Source organism: Typha angustifolia, chromosome 10, assembly GCF_048772165.1.
Source record: "Typha angustifolia cultivar Huaian chromosome 10, ASM4877216v1, whole genome shotgun sequence".
Classification (NCBI taxonomy): Eukaryota; Viridiplantae; Streptophyta; class Magnoliopsida; order Poales; family Typhaceae; genus Typha; species Typha angustifolia.
In genome coordinates, this window is record NC_133248.1 from 992249 (window position 1) to 1007548 (window position 15300).

At 37.4% G+C, this 15300-nt stretch overlaps 2 protein-coding genes and 1 pseudogene across 5 annotated transcripts; 2 read left to right on the forward strand and 1 right to left on the reverse strand.

Moving 5' to 3' along the window:
- Positions 1–197: 197 nt before the first annotated feature.
- Positions 198–3291, reverse strand: LOC140768960 (endonuclease 4-like). Of its 4 annotated transcripts, none has more exons than XM_073109450.1 (9): positions 3077–3291; positions 2815–2986; positions 2199–2300; positions 1974–2113; positions 1791–1883; positions 1126–1193; positions 834–907; positions 694–747; positions 198–422 (listed from the first exon to the last, which is right to left on the reverse strand). In XM_073109450.1, the coding sequence occupies exons 1-9, from the start codon at positions 3185–3187 to the stop codon at positions 352–354; spliced, it is 885 nt and encodes a 294-aa protein (XP_072965551.1). In that variant the 5' UTR covers positions 3188–3291; the 3' UTR covers positions 198–351. The 4 variants fall into 4 exon arrangements, with proteins under 4 accessions (XP_072965551.1, XP_072965552.1, XP_072965550.1 ...); XM_073109451.1 differs by having other exon boundaries at positions 202–441; positions 3077–3289; XM_073109449.1 differs by having other exon boundaries at positions 203–441; positions 586–747; positions 3077–3288.
- On the forward strand, positions 2800–7181 carry LOC140768961 (disease resistance protein RGA2-like; annotated as a pseudogene).
- Positions 7182–12798: 5617 nt separating this feature from the next.
- LOC140768810 (transcription factor MYB2-like) lies at positions 12799–14214 on the forward strand. Its single transcript, XM_073109231.1, has 3 exons — positions 12799–13109; positions 13208–13337; positions 13415–14214. Exons 1-3 carry the CDS (start codon positions 12962–12964, stop codon positions 13953–13955), a joined length of 819 nt encoding a protein of 272 aa, XP_072965332.1. The 5' UTR covers positions 12799–12961; the 3' UTR covers positions 13956–14214.
- Positions 14215–15300: the final 1086 nt, after the last annotated feature.

Sequence of the window (15300 nt, forward strand, 5' to 3'; positions counted from 1 at the left end):
TCATGTGGACATTTCCCTTTACTTCTCTGCTCTAGATCTTGAGCTACTGTCAAGCTGCATTGATCATTCTATGTACTTCCACCATAGAATTTGATAGTATAGGATTTATACTCTCTCCTAAACTCTTACTTGCAAAGCAGTATGGCATTTAGATGTAAATTTTGTATTTTGTGTGCGTTAAACTCAAACAAATCATGATAGATGCCCATTGAGGATTTATGTGAAAGTATGACTTAGGGTCTTTTACAGCAAATCTTTTATAGTAAACATTGATGAGCCTCTTATAGCAAACCAAGTTTCTGATTGCTTGACCTAAATAATGTGGCCTATAGGAGGCCTTTTAAAACCCATTTAAGTAGAGAAGCCATTCATCATCAAAGTCCAAAATATTCCTTCAGATCTGGTTGCCTCTGGTGTAAGTGCTGCATTAGAGAATGTTGTCTGCATTAAGCCATCCATCAAAATTACAAAAGTTAATAGCTTATAACTGCACTTAGGAGGGAAAGTAATTGATAACTAAGGATATCAAAATTTTATTTGATGTCAAATTAAGTAAATGTTATCTATCAAATATTTATTCAATACAAATCAAGTAGTTGAGAACTCCTCAAATTATTTGTCGTAGTGGTATCTCTTTGTCATCATCTTTATTCCCCTCAAAAATTCGGTTTAGAATTAAGGCTAATCTGATACCAGCTTGTGCTATCCTCTTCTCCACAACAGGATAGCGAGAAAAGAAATAATCATCTGCGTGTTTAGAAATTTGTTAAGAACTAGCTGAATGAGTGTAATTACTACTAAAAACTAAAGAGATTGAAAATACAATCACTCACCCCCTAATGTTGAATTCTGCTCAACATCTTTGTAAGCATAAGAACAAGCCAAGTGTATGCTCTCCGATGCATAACTGCGAATCTTGTCGTAATTAGCTTTACTGTAGTTGCTAAATAGCTGAAGTAATATATCTAAACAGTTCTAATTAACATACAACAACAGTGCATTAGATGTATGTTTTTCATCTTTAGGTAAATTTCCCATATTAATGTATAGTTTTCCTTGATCCAGAGATGAATTGAGGTGAACAAAAGAGTGTAGGAGAGTAGCTCATTTAATCTTCATTGTTACCTGTTGGCACAAGTTGCTCTTTTGTTACGGCAATTTTCCCAGTTATCAATTTCATCAGACCATCCATCCTGCAATACAAAATGCAAATCAATAAAAATAAGTACCTTTAGAAAGTAGTAAATTTAAAGCTGTGATCTACTTAAAAAACATTCAACGCATTGTGAAAACTGAAAAGTATCTCATGACAGCCAAAGCCCATGTGATAATATTGAACTCGATTTAGATGATATATTCTGTGCTTTTTTGTTTGCTTACGGCACCCACGTTTTATTTCTCTTATATCTTACTTATATTTTACAAACTACCCGTCCATCTTTCGCTAGAATTATCCTTCTTCGGCACATTTTCAAAACCTGAAAGTAGGTTTAGAATTGCTAGTTTAGAGAGACAGAGTTTAGTACTTAGTTCCACTAGAACAAAATTTATTGGTACTTAAGCAGTTTACAGAGGAAACAGTACTAAATCATGTCAGCTTGATCATATGTACTGTTCCTTTTACTTTTTCTGACATGTTGTTTCTCTTATTTTGAAGGCCAACCCAGATCTCAAACATAGTGTTGGAGTTCCTCATTCTTTCACTTTGACTAAAAGCTAATAACCAGGGAAACAAGTGAAAAAAAAAAAATTGAACTGGTAAGTATATCTTATCAAATTAATGAACTTACAGTGATATTCCTTTTGATAGCTTCTATCATGGTGGTAAGATCTTTATTGTAGAAATCGCGCATTGCGGTCTCTATAATGCTCACATCCCACACCTTATAACACAACGAACTCGAACTTCTAAATCATCTTGTAGGGAAATAAGAAAACTAAAATATTCTAATCTATAATGTAAGAATACCAACATGGTGAAGGTTAGTTTTCCTTCTGTACCAATGGATGATTATAGTATTACCACCTTCATCAGCCTCAAACCCCACATGAAGAGGTTGGTGTACATCTCCCACAAAATGAGCAAGGAACATCAAGCTCTCTGTTAAATTATCTGATTGCATATATGAAGTCAAGAATCACCTAAATTATTGAATAGTGGATGTTGAAACATCAGTAAAAGCTTTTAAAGTTCTTACATGAATTTGTGGAATCTCCATAATTATATAGTTGTTCAGTGTAGTTGTTGATTGCTCCAACCACACACATATCTTTCTGACCTTTTGAATTGTGACAGTCTCCTACAAGAACAAAAGTAGGAGACTATGATTAATTGATGAGTAGAAGTTATTCTAATTTAGAATCACAATCAATTCAAATTCTACAAAATCTTGTAAATGATTGAGCAAACTAACAAAAATATCCTCCAAGTAATTTCTTTTTTTATTTCTTTCAGGAAAATATAGGTGGTGATATGTAAAAGTTTGTAAAAAAAATCTTTCTAATTAACTTGACAGTCTACACGGGCTGCCAAGTAACCCAACTGCAGTAAATTCGTGCAGTCTAGCCGCATTGGATCCACTCCCTACAATCTGAGCCACGTGGCTACGAACAAAGCGCTCGGCTGTTCGTTTTCAAACAGCAAACACTGTCCAACTGGAGAAGAAAATATCTCCCACCCAAAACACCGGAACTCCTCTTCTCCAAAGACTCAAACTTTGTTCCAATTCCCCATTCAAATCCAAAGGCAAAGAAACAGAATTCCAACACAAGCTTGCAATTTATCAGAAGAAGAGGGGGCGAATTGAAACGTACTCGAATACTTATATGTGCATACTCCAGGGGTGTTTATGTAATGCAGCGGGCTCGACCACCGGTACCGGAATCGCATCTCATCGGCCCAGGAACACACCGACGCCAGATCCCCATTCGCCGTTTCAGGTAGAAGGTCTAAAACAGCTTTCGAGGTCTTACTTGTAAAATATTCCTGGATTTTTTTTGCAACCAAGGACATTTATAAGAGCTTGAGAAAGGTGAGAGAAAGAATGGAATGGGAATGTTGGGTTTTGGCTCATACCTCTGCGATTTTGCAGATCATGAAATGTCCTTCCTTCCCCCAAGCATCAGAATGTGGAGTGATTGATATTAGAGTGAGGAGAAGGATAGATAGGAGGAGTAATGTTCTCATTTGCTCGCTCGCTATCCTCCTTTCTTTCTCTTGTCCCTTTTTTCTCCCAGAGCTTTATAATTCTTGCGATATGGGAGAGCATATAATATGGGGGTTCATACATAACATGACATGTTAAATAAATCTCACATATTTTTTAATGAACTTTTATATGAATGTTAATATATCAATAGCATATTTAAGTTATATTTAAAATAAATACGGAGAGGACGAAGGATTAATTAGTTCTCTTTGGAGTTGGTTGTTATTAGTCTTTTTCCAAGGATTTATTTCCCTTTGTCGAGTAAGATAAATGGTACTTGTCGTATACAAAGCTATTGGACGAAGGACGCGGGGCATCTAATCCCAACGAGGCCCACGTCCTAAGTTTATGGGCCATTCCACATAATTTTATGGGCCATCCCGCCTTTTTTCTTCCAATTTTTAAATCCCAACTGCTTTTTGATATCACTTGCGATTCTCCAGGCGCCCATTTGCTATCCCAATGGAAGAAGCTGGGTTTACGAAAGAGCTGTGCATTCCATCTGTTTGGGTTTATGTCTCAATGAAGTTTTAGGTCGAGGAAATCCTGAGGAAGATCAACGAATGTGTGTACAAGAGAAGAGTGTTATCTCTCTTACATCGAACCAATGCAACATGAGATTAGCACCATGTTTTCTCGAAAGAAGTTTCTGCTCATGCTGGATAACGTCTGGAATGATGAAGATTTCACCAAATGGGAGATGCTACAAAATGTGCTTAGTTGTGGTGGTTTAGGAAGTAAAATTATAGTAACAACACGCAGCGAACAAGTGGTGAGGATTATGAGCACCCTTGAGCCACATAGGCTGCAGGGGTTACAATCTGAAGATTGTTGGAAATTATTCAGGCAAAGAGCATTTCGCAGTAGGTCAAACAGGAATGACCCAAGATTGGAGAATATAGGAAGGGAGATTGTTGATAAATGTGGAGGCTCGCCTCTTGCAGCAAAGGCTCTGGGATGCTTAATGGGCTCCAGAAGAGGGGAAGTTGAGTGGTCTGCTATTAGAGATAGTGAAATTTGGGAAATGCCTGATGATGGAGCTAACATATTACCATCTCTAAGATTGAGTTATCTGCATTTGCCATCTAATCTGAAGCAATGCTTTGTATATTGTTCACTGTTACCAAAATGTTATAGATTCCATAGAATGAAATTGATCCAGCTATGGATTATTGAAGGCTTCATACCATCATCAAAGGGAGGTATGCATGAAGAGGATATTGCAGACAAATATTTCAACAATTTGCAATTAAGATCCTTCTTTCAGGAAGGACTAAAAGACAACTTTGGCAACGTTGTGGAGTGGACAATGCATGATTTAGTCCATGACCTTGCTTGCTATGTTGCTGGGCCTAATTTCTGCATTGGAAGGACGATAAGGGAGAACAGTGATGCAAACAGTTGGAGGTATTCATCCCTAAGCTCTGATAATGCTTATGAATCAAGGAAGTTGCGGTCGCTCCTTTCATTCTGCTCACCTCACAGAATAGACAAGATGATAAATTTAGAGGGTATCCTAGGCCTCACATACTTGCGTGTGCTAGATTTAAGCTCCAGAAGTATCCAAGAGTTGCCAAGTGAAATAGGTAATCTGAAACATCTTAGATCCCTTAATCTGTCATCTACTGATCTTAAGACATTACCTAAGTCTATCACGACTCTCTATAATTTAGAAATATTAGACCTCTTTGAGTGTCATCATCTCATAGAACTACCTCATGCCATGAGGGGCATGAGTAACCTTAAAATGCTAGATATACAAGGTTGCCCTCTACTGGACTGTATGCCACGTGGAATGGAAAAATTAACTAAGCTTGAGAGGCTTCCGTTGTTCATTGTTGGTGTAAAGCCTGGATTCAGCATTTCTGCTCTGCAGCATCTTAATCTGCTCAAAGGTGCATTGCACCTTATATCTCTCCGCAACATAAGAGATCCAGAAGAAGCAAGGAAAGCAAATTTAGGGGAAAAGACTGATTTGAGATCATTAATTCTGAAGTGGTCAATTGAAACAGTCTGTATAAGAAGGCCCATGGTCCAAGTGTCTTTGAGACATTCGAGTCAATCAGCGTGCTTAGGGAGAAGGATGTACTTGAAAGCATGCAGCCTCCTCCTAATTTGGAAAAACTGGTTATCAACTATTATAATGATGCTGAGTTTCCCAGCTGGATGACGAGTATGAACTTTCCATTAGTATGCTCAAAGCTCGTGGAAGTGGAGCTGTCTAATTCTCTGCGGTGTGAATGTCTTCCATTGTTGGGTCAATTGCCTTGTCTTAAGTTTCTTACTTTATCTAGTATGCTTGCAGTAAAAACAATTGGCGGAGAATTTTATGGGGATGGAGGCACATTTCCCAGGTTGGAAGTACTCAAGCTAAATAACATGCCCCGTTTGAAGGTCTGGTTTACCGTGGCAGAAGTGGCAATAGTTGGAAAGGAGATGGTGATGTTTCCTTGCCTGAGAGAACTGCAAATTTCACACTGTCCGAGCATAACGGTGCAGCCAAGCCTTCCGCTGTCGATTGTGAAATTGGATATTGATAACAGCAATAAGAAACAGTTATTATCAGAAAGGAGCCTGCAAGGGTTGTCTCAAGTTAAAACACTTAGTATATGCAATGCTGGAGATTCTTCATCATTATCAGCATCAACGTCTTATATACCATCGCCAAATAATCAGTCACACTTATTGGACTATGACACAGATCCTGGAATGTTATGGGAGAGTTGTAGACAGGAGCTGCTCAGTCAGCAGAAGAGTATTATCAACAGGGAGATGGTATTACCAATAGGGAGCCCACGAGGGTCACCTGGAGTTGAGCAGGTCCATGAAAGTATATGTCAAACATCATCATCTGAATCCAGTGTAAAGGAAGGAATGAAGCATCTCACCACCCTCCAGCAGTTGCATATATCTAATTGTTCCGACTTGGAAGCTCTGCCTGGTAAGTCATTGGAGAGCTCTAGCCAGGAGCTAATCAGTCAGCATAAGAGTACTATGAGCAAGGAGACGGTGTTATCAGCATGGAGCCCACAAGAATCACCTAGAGTTGAACAGCCCACCGAAGGCGGATATCAAACATCATCACCTGAATCAGGTGTATGGGAAGGAATGCAGCACCTCACCACCCTCCAACAGTTGCATATATCTTATTGTTCTGAATTGGAATCTCTGCCTACCGGTTTCATGCAGCACCATCTCCCTTCCCTCAGGACTCTGACTCTCAGCTACATGAGAAAACTGATGACATTGGGGGGAGGAAGGCGAGCAGAAGAAGGGCCTTCAAAACTTCAGCCTCTGCTCTGCTTTACTGCACTTCAACATCTTCAGATAAGTCATTGTGATGCACTGAGAGAATTGCCAGAGTGGTTGGGAGGTCTTGTCTCCCTCCAATCTTTGGCACTCGACCATTGTACCAATCTGACGATGTTACCTGAAGGTCTGGAATGCCTCACTGCACTCCAGAAGGTATTCATTTGGAGATGTCCTTTTCTGAATTACAACGGTGTGTTTGATCATGTCCCTGACGTCACCATCATAACATGGGAAGAGACACACTCTGTGCTGCCATATGGAAGTTATTATCAAGATATAATAGATGATACAGAAGAATTAGATAGCAATAGTTCACAAGTTATAGTTACAGAGACAAAAATGGATAGGTCGGCAGGATCTTGCACCAACTTCCTCAGTCGGTTCTGTCTAGGTTGCACCAAAGGATGCTCCAGATGAACCCAAAGTTCTGCATACACTTCATCCGAATTCTGCACTTTGACATGTAAATAGTTCGTATTCCTCTTTGTTCTGAGATTCAACTGAGCACCATTTCATTTTCTGTGTTGTCTTAGAATATGGAACTTACACATTCCACTTGGAAGTTCGGTAACATTTTGGATGTATCTGTCAAACTTGTTTTCTTCTTCTCTTTTTTGTTCACTTCAGAGTAAATGAACTTATGAACTGCTATATCACTTAAGGGGATTCATTGCTGTTATTGTTCCTTCTTTTGGGTTTTTAGTGCTTTCTTGATTCTAGTTTTATTGAAATCTTGGACTTGTTACTGGTCTAATGCAGTTGCTATAAACTAGGTTCTTCTATATACTGATCAAGTAATATTTGCCCTCTGAATAATTTAACTTGTCTAAAGACTTTACTTCTTCTGCATTATATACTACATTCAGCATTTCAGGTTGTGATAATATTCTAGGATTATAAGCCAATATAATCATGGAATCACTTGGATAGCTTTATTCTGGAAGACGTAATGTCCATTATTTCCATTACAAAGTGTTCCATATCTAGTCTCATATCACTGCCAACTAGAGATCCCCATGTGCAAGTCATATTAATCAAGTGCTTCCCAAATGGATGGATTCACTAATGGTTTGTGATAATGAGGTTCTGCGAACAAAAAGGCATAAATACATGGTGTTGCAAGAATTTTTTGCATGTCTATGATGCATAGTTTCATTATGTCATGTAATGAGATTTTTCTCAACAATTGGTGAGTTCCCTTTCAAGCATTGTGATGTTCATGGGCAAGGATGTCATCGTTCTACTTAAATTTCTGACAACTTGTTTACTGATCTTTACCTAAACTCTTCAGTTATGTAAATTTCAATGTGTCAAACATTTTAGTTCATCATGACATATTAATTCAGCTCTCCAGTTATATAAATTCCTGACTACTTGTTTAATCTCCTGTACGAATAATTGCATTCCATCAGTATAGCTGGAATCATTTTATCCATTCGCTCTGACAAATAGAACCCAGTCAATTGCATCCCTTTGAAGATATAACTTTTTCCTAGAAAAGTCAGCTGGTTTTGTTAGATTGGATCCAGAGTTTCAGAACAGCCAGAACCTAATAGTTGTCAACCACTGTGAAGATATGATGCTGGTTAATGAGTTGTAATTGCTTGGACTAGATTTTAAATCAATACAGTTGCATATGTCTGCTTCTATTATACATCTATTGTAGTGCTTGATGCCCTGCTAGATCTTGTAGTTCTCTATCATGCTAAGTTCATGTGGACATTTCCCTTTTCTTCTCTGCTCTGGATCTTGAGCTACTGTCAAGCTGCAATTATCATTCTATGCACTTCCACCATGGAATTTGATAGTATAGGATTTATACTCTCTCCTAAACTTACTTGCAAATCAGTATGACATTTAGATGTAACTTCTGTATCTTGTGTGCGTTAAACTCAAACAAATCATGATAGAGTGTATGTACATATTCTTCATCAAAGCATTTCCTTTGCTTATCTTCTCTGCTTGATAATCTTAAAGGGCTGCGAAGAACAAATCAATGCGACGAGCTAACATGCAACACATTCAGCATCTCTGCTTGTGAAAATCTTCCGTTCCAGAAAGATTGATATGCGTAATGCATCAATTAATAGGTGAGCCACAGAGACATTTACATATTAACTTCATCACTTATGCGCTTTAAACTCCGAGAATGTCATGATAGAGTGATGAACACATTGCTTTTAACTCATCTGGAATAACCCAACTCTTTACTTCATGGAGCGCCTTAAGCATTTCATTTGCTTATTTTCCCTGCTAGATAATCTTAAATGGATATAGAAAGAACCAACTTATGCAATAAGTTCTCATGTCATAATACATTCAGCATGTCTTGTTATGATAATATTCTAGTAACATTCATTGGTTCCATGAGAACAATATTTAAAGATTCATTCATATTGTTAATGCAGTTAGTTTCCAAGCAGATTAGGACTTTGAATTGATGACAGAGTTATGCCAATTGATTTACAATAAACAATCATACACTAGGTCAAGAAAGTACGATAGAAGGCTGCGTTGTTTCTTCTCTATCCAACTTGCTTTTAATAACTTCTAGTGTGGCTGCTAATGAGTAATCTCAGAGCCATTTTTTCATGTGTCAAATTCCAACGCTGCTGGATGTTCCATCTCTTAAATGAAGCTGAAACATTTTGTATTCCATATTATGTTATGACTCTCCTCATCCTCATCTGGTCTGAAGCCTAATAGATCCAAAGATGATGAACAATCAATAAGACCTCATAAATTGTTGAACAAAATTATGTATTCTATCCTACTGAAAGGGTCTTATGTGAAGAGGAAAATTCTGAAAAATTGACATGAGACAAGATTCTTATCTGGATCACATTAAAATAGTTTGCACATGATTAATCATCAGAACTGGCATCAATATCCCACCATATTAAAATAGAGCCAATAACTTTAAGGTGTAATTAAGTTATCAGTCTGTTGTCTCCTAAAAATCTACTATCACATGATTAGCTTTATGAAATTAATTCTTTGTTCAACAAATAACTGCTTTACAACAAACATCAACATCTCTTGCTGTGTAGACTGATGGCATCTCCAGCTTTATTACGAGAAAGCAACATATCAATAACCTTAAGTGAATCCATCTTTTTCTTCATGGGCGGTGGTCGCGTATACTAATTGGGTCATTAGGATCACTTAAACTATCAGTTTTTGTGCACTGATCCACTTATAAGACGCCATTTGCTGATTAAAACTTTCTTATGTTGACACAGGTCTGTTCAAAAAGCTCAATTCGAACTTTAAAATATGGGCCTTCCGCCTCCATTATATAAAGTTGAAACACTTTACGTTCCATTTCGTCTTAGTTTTAGGTCTTAGCTTTTTGAAGGACTATCCATACCTTAATCAGATTCTACCTCAAGCTTCCTTTTTTCTGCAATATTTCATGTAATTGTAGCTTTACGTATGGATAATAATAAGTGAATTGATGATGTTTCTCCATCACCACAAATATTAACATCATCAACATCGTCATCATTATATCTTTATCAACATGTAGGATAAGTCTACCCTAAGTATAGGTTTAGACTATATGTACCACTAAGCGAAAAAGAGTGTTGAAAGTAAAAAATGAAATAGAGGAACAATCATAATGGCCATTTTCCATCACTTGGCATCATGGCTTGCTCGACGGCAATCGCTATCGAGTTTATTGAGGAAGCGAACCCCCAAAAGTAGCCATGTGTTGTCACCACATACGTACCCGATTACGCATCGGATTGCGTGATTTGAGGATCATAATTCATGACCAATCCAATGCTCCAAGATTCTTCTTAGTGATGGCCACCACACAATCATCAAATTATGTTCATGCTGATTACTGTAACTCGGACCTTTTGCTATAATCTGATGTTAACTAAACAATTCCTGTAAAAGCTTAGGCTGTTAAAGAACGGTAGTGGTAGGTTTGATATTTCATATTCTGACAAGCACTACCTAGAATTGGAAGACTGCATCAAAAAATAAAAAATAAATAAAAATGGTGTGAGAGCAACAGGCAGACAAGCACTCCCCCTCCACTTGTGTAGTTTTCTATGAGAGAAACTATAGGCAAACAGTTGGTAGATGGAACAGTGAGGAGTGGGTCAAATTTGAGCTACATGGGCAGAATCTTTCACTATAAGTGGACAGAGTACAATCACATTATTGGTCAGGGAATGTGATGGTGTGTATAGGGAAATCATGCTGTCCTCACCTGGAAGTACCTTTGTCCTCCTCTCCAGTTGCATTGGATTTTATGATCAAAGGGTCCACCTTCGTGACTACTCACATTATCACAATGGCTGCAGCCCATGGATTTCAGGAAAAAGATGCATTTGTAACCTTACATTTTTAACTTATTTTTATTTGAACCATAAGTTTGTTTGTTTTTTTTAATCAAAAAGAAAGTTGCCTTTAGTACTTAGACAACTATCCTAAGTTGACTTTGTTGAATTACTGAAAGGCTGCTTTATATGAACATTTAGGACAAATTACTGTGTCAGATTTACGCAAATTCAGATGTCATTTTGTGTATTACAAGTTAATCATGTGTTCGAACCAAAATAAACCCATAAGGTGAGATTATTTTTGATACAAAATTCCCCCCGTTTTTTAAAACTCTTGCCGAACTATATCAAATCCGACCCGATTCCGCCCCCTAATGAAACAACGGTGTGCATCACATAAGCTAAATTACTTTTGGCATAAGAATAGATTATAGTGATATATATATCTGCGATAGATATCATTTTCTCTAGGTATAGCTAATGAAAGAATTTATTTTTGTCGAATCCTGTGCTTATGATTCCATCTTTTGATTAAAAGACATGAAAATTACTTTGTTTGTGGTCCATGAAAGGCACAACAAATATTAAATATGACAGTTATTGTTCTTTGGACCACGCGGGTTAAGTCCTCTGAGTGAATTATTAGGGAAAGCTAATAGCTATATATTTGTACTGAAGCAAAATAGACTTTGAGTGTATAATGAGCAAAGCTGCTGACTAATCAGTAATTACAAGCTGCTTATAATCTGTGAAGAATCTAGATCCTTATTAAAAAATTGACTCTATATATATATATATATATGCTAAGCTACCTACTTAATGTCAGAAGAACACTCTATGATTCACTCAAAATAATGTCATACTTCCATAACGATCTCAACAAGAAGTCAGTATTATTCCCATTATCGGTTTCAACTATATAATTAGTAAGAAGCAATGACAAAACTTGGATGTTACGGGTTTCAGAAATATTTATGGTGCGTGATATTCAACTAACATAATTGTGGAAAGGTTTGAATGATCTACACAAAGTACATTAACAGTATCAGGTAATATTTATAGGTATGAAATTTCTTTTCCCTAATCTTTGCAAGTTAGAATTAAGAGAATAAAGGAGGCCCAAGAATTAGTATAGTTAACCATACCAACTTTGAATAACTGCATTTGTGAACTAGTTACTACAAGGATGAGAGAGTATAGAGACAGAGATGCATCAGAACTGGTTTCCTTAATCTTTCGGTGCTCTAAGATGATTCTCTAACCGCAATTCGCAAGAATATCATTCGACGCAAGGAATGTCAAATCCAAGAATGGTTAGGTGAGAGACCAACACGTATAAAAGGAGACACATATATATCTAATGATTCTCCTACTAGAAGAGAGAGATCTAGAGAGGGTAAAAAAGAACAATATCACAATTAAGAACTTATGCTATGTTACACATTAGGGTGCTGTCTCTAAAGTGGGTATATATATATATATAGATAGATAGCTCGGTGGCACTTAGAGGAACAAAGTGTGATATGGGCAAAAGGAAGTGTTTTTAATTGCTATTAATTACTCTAGTGGTTAATGCTTGAAGTATTAGAGGAGAGGTATTTGCATAATTTAGATGAATTACTTCCCACGTTTCCTATCTCTCTCTCTCTCTCTCTCTCGAGAGAGAGAGAGAGAGAGAGAGAGAGAGACCTAGCAATTTAGGACTAAGCTTAAACTAAACCACAGTGATTAATTGTTCAGTCAAACACGTTTCTCTTGCAGAAAAGAATCTTGAAACACTTCCAGAAGGCCCCCCAAAAGGAGGCTACCCAATCCTTATTGAACTCAGTTTAGTTCCTTTTTTCTTTCTTTCTTTCTTTTCCACTATAGAAGCCCCAAGTCTAAGAGTAGTAGTTCACCTCCAAAAAAAATTCCTTCATGATTGACACAACTCATTATAAAAAGGCAACACCCAATGGGTTTTACCTTTAGGGTGCTACTCTTTTCAAACCCCTTCCCCCATTATTGTTAAAGTCTTAGTCTTGGTCTATAAAGCTTTGCCCACTTAAGCTCCCCTCCTCCCCTTAGTTTGTAGCTCCCTCACCACAACACCACTCTTTTAGATAACTAGATAGAGAACTACTACTACTACCTTTAGAGACTATGTCAGAGAAGAAGGGAGCAAATAATAAAATTGAAGAGGAGATGGGTCTAAGGAAAGGCCCTTGGACTCTTGAGGAGGATACACTTCTCATCCACTACATTGCATGCCATGGTGAGGGCCGTTGGAATCTCCTAGCTAGGTGCTCAGGTATTTAATAAACCTACTTCTTTCACTAACTTAGTTATTAATTAGTCCCATAACCTATACATAACTTTGTTATTTATATATATATACTTTGGTTGCAGGATTGAAGAGAACAGGCAAGAGTTGCAGGTTGAGATGGCTAAACTACTTGAAACCCGATGTAAAGCGCGGCAATCTATCGCCCGAGGAGCAATTCCTAATCCTTGAGCTCCACTCCAAGTGGGGAAACAGGTGTGCTATAACTTGACCATCTCTTTCACATACATCTGTCAATGAATGTTTGTTAACATGCTGCTGCGTGGATTTAGATGGTCTCGGATTGCGCAACATCTCCCCGGGAGGACCGACAACGAGATCAAGAATTACTGGAGGACTCGGGTGCAGAAGCAAGCAAGGCAGCTCAAGGTTGATGCCAATAGCGCCATGTTCCATGATGCAGTGAGGTGTTATTGGATGCCAAGGTTGCTTGGGAAGATGGGCTCTTCTCAATCCACACAATCATCTGATCCGACCACAGGAATTGATCAAGACCCACAAATATACCAGCAGGTTCTTGATCATCCAAGCATGCAATATCAGTATGAGAATTCATCACACTCCTACGAGTTCTCGGGGCCGGAGAGCCCAGCGGACGAGCTCAACGGCGGCGGTTTCGGTCCTTCTCTTAGTGGTGGTGGAGCTCAATCTATTGACAATGACCATAGCCTAGATGCTTTGCTACTAAGCAATTCAAACTTGAATTGTGATCATATGATCAGTACTAGTAGCGATTGTGTTAATGTTAGTAATGTTAGCTTGTGGGATGAGTTATGGCAAGTAGGAAAGTTAAATGAGTGGGGAGGAATCTAGGAGTTGCTTGTTGTGATAACTCACTGTAAGAGAGAGAGAGAGAGAGAGAGAGAGAGAGAGAGAGAGAGAGTCTCCAATTGAGTGATACTGATAGGAGGAGAATGGTGTAGCTTGGGATTTGTTTGCGTGTGTTCTTTTTACACTTGTTTGAGAGCTGTAAGTCTTTTTCTCCAATCTCCTTGACTAGTAGAACTCAAGAGGATCACATGATAGGTTACTTCACTTTGAAATCAAATAAAAGAGATGTTTTAATATGGAAGTGCACCATGGAGTCCTTTTATATATATATATATAATAATAATAATAATTTCTTTATTAACATCCATTAATTTAGTGTTAGGAATCACGTTAAACCAAGCCGTGAAAACGATCAGAACTATGGTAATGGATTTTGGAATAAAGGGTACGTGTACATGAAAATCCTCTAATAATAGAGGGAAAAAAAAAACTAGAGACAGCCAAACAAATAGAATAGAATACACTTGAACTTTAACTTTACAGTGTATTGATTCCAACTTTTATGTAAGAATATCTCAACCAGGAGAATGTTCCTGAAAATTAATTAACATCATGGAAGAAGAGCTAATGAGCTTCTTTTTTTTAAAAAAAAAATTCCAATATATTATTGACAAAATAAATACAAAAATTTCTTTTCAAGATAAGTAGGGTCAAAAACCCTAACTAGAGCGAATACCAAAAATAGAAATCTCGATCTAAGCTCATCAAACCCTAATTTATGCGGTTTCTAGTCACATTAGGCCAAATAGAGTCGAATTCTAAATTCAATACTAAAAAAATTATAAATAAATATAAACCTTCTCAAAATCAAATATAGTCCGTAGATTTACTATCAAAAATATCGTTAAATTTTTTTTAAATCAAATCATTGCTCTACTATCCAACTACCAACTTAAGGGCTATCATCATTAACTTTAGAGGAGATATTTACTCCCTAAGCTTGACCAATAATGGAGCCTTGACATGCTACCTCTAAAACTCCTACTGAAGTGAAAGAATATATTTTTTTTTTAATTTAAAAAAAAAGGAGGCTATCAAATACTAAAATGGTTGTAGCTTCAAGAGACCCAAATGCTATTTTTGATCAATCAATTAGGATGGTTGCAAGTGAGACCCACACAAATTGGATAGCAATAGCTTCATCACTAGCATGACATAATAAAAGCCTTGGCGAAATAGAGATTAAAAGAAAAAAGGCATGATGGATGTAGGTGGCAATGCATGAGTAGCTCATGTGATGGAACCATCTTATCACACTTTGATGCATCACATCCCCCTGCATCCATATCACCATTGGGATTGCGGACAGCTGTCTATAGTCTTCCCA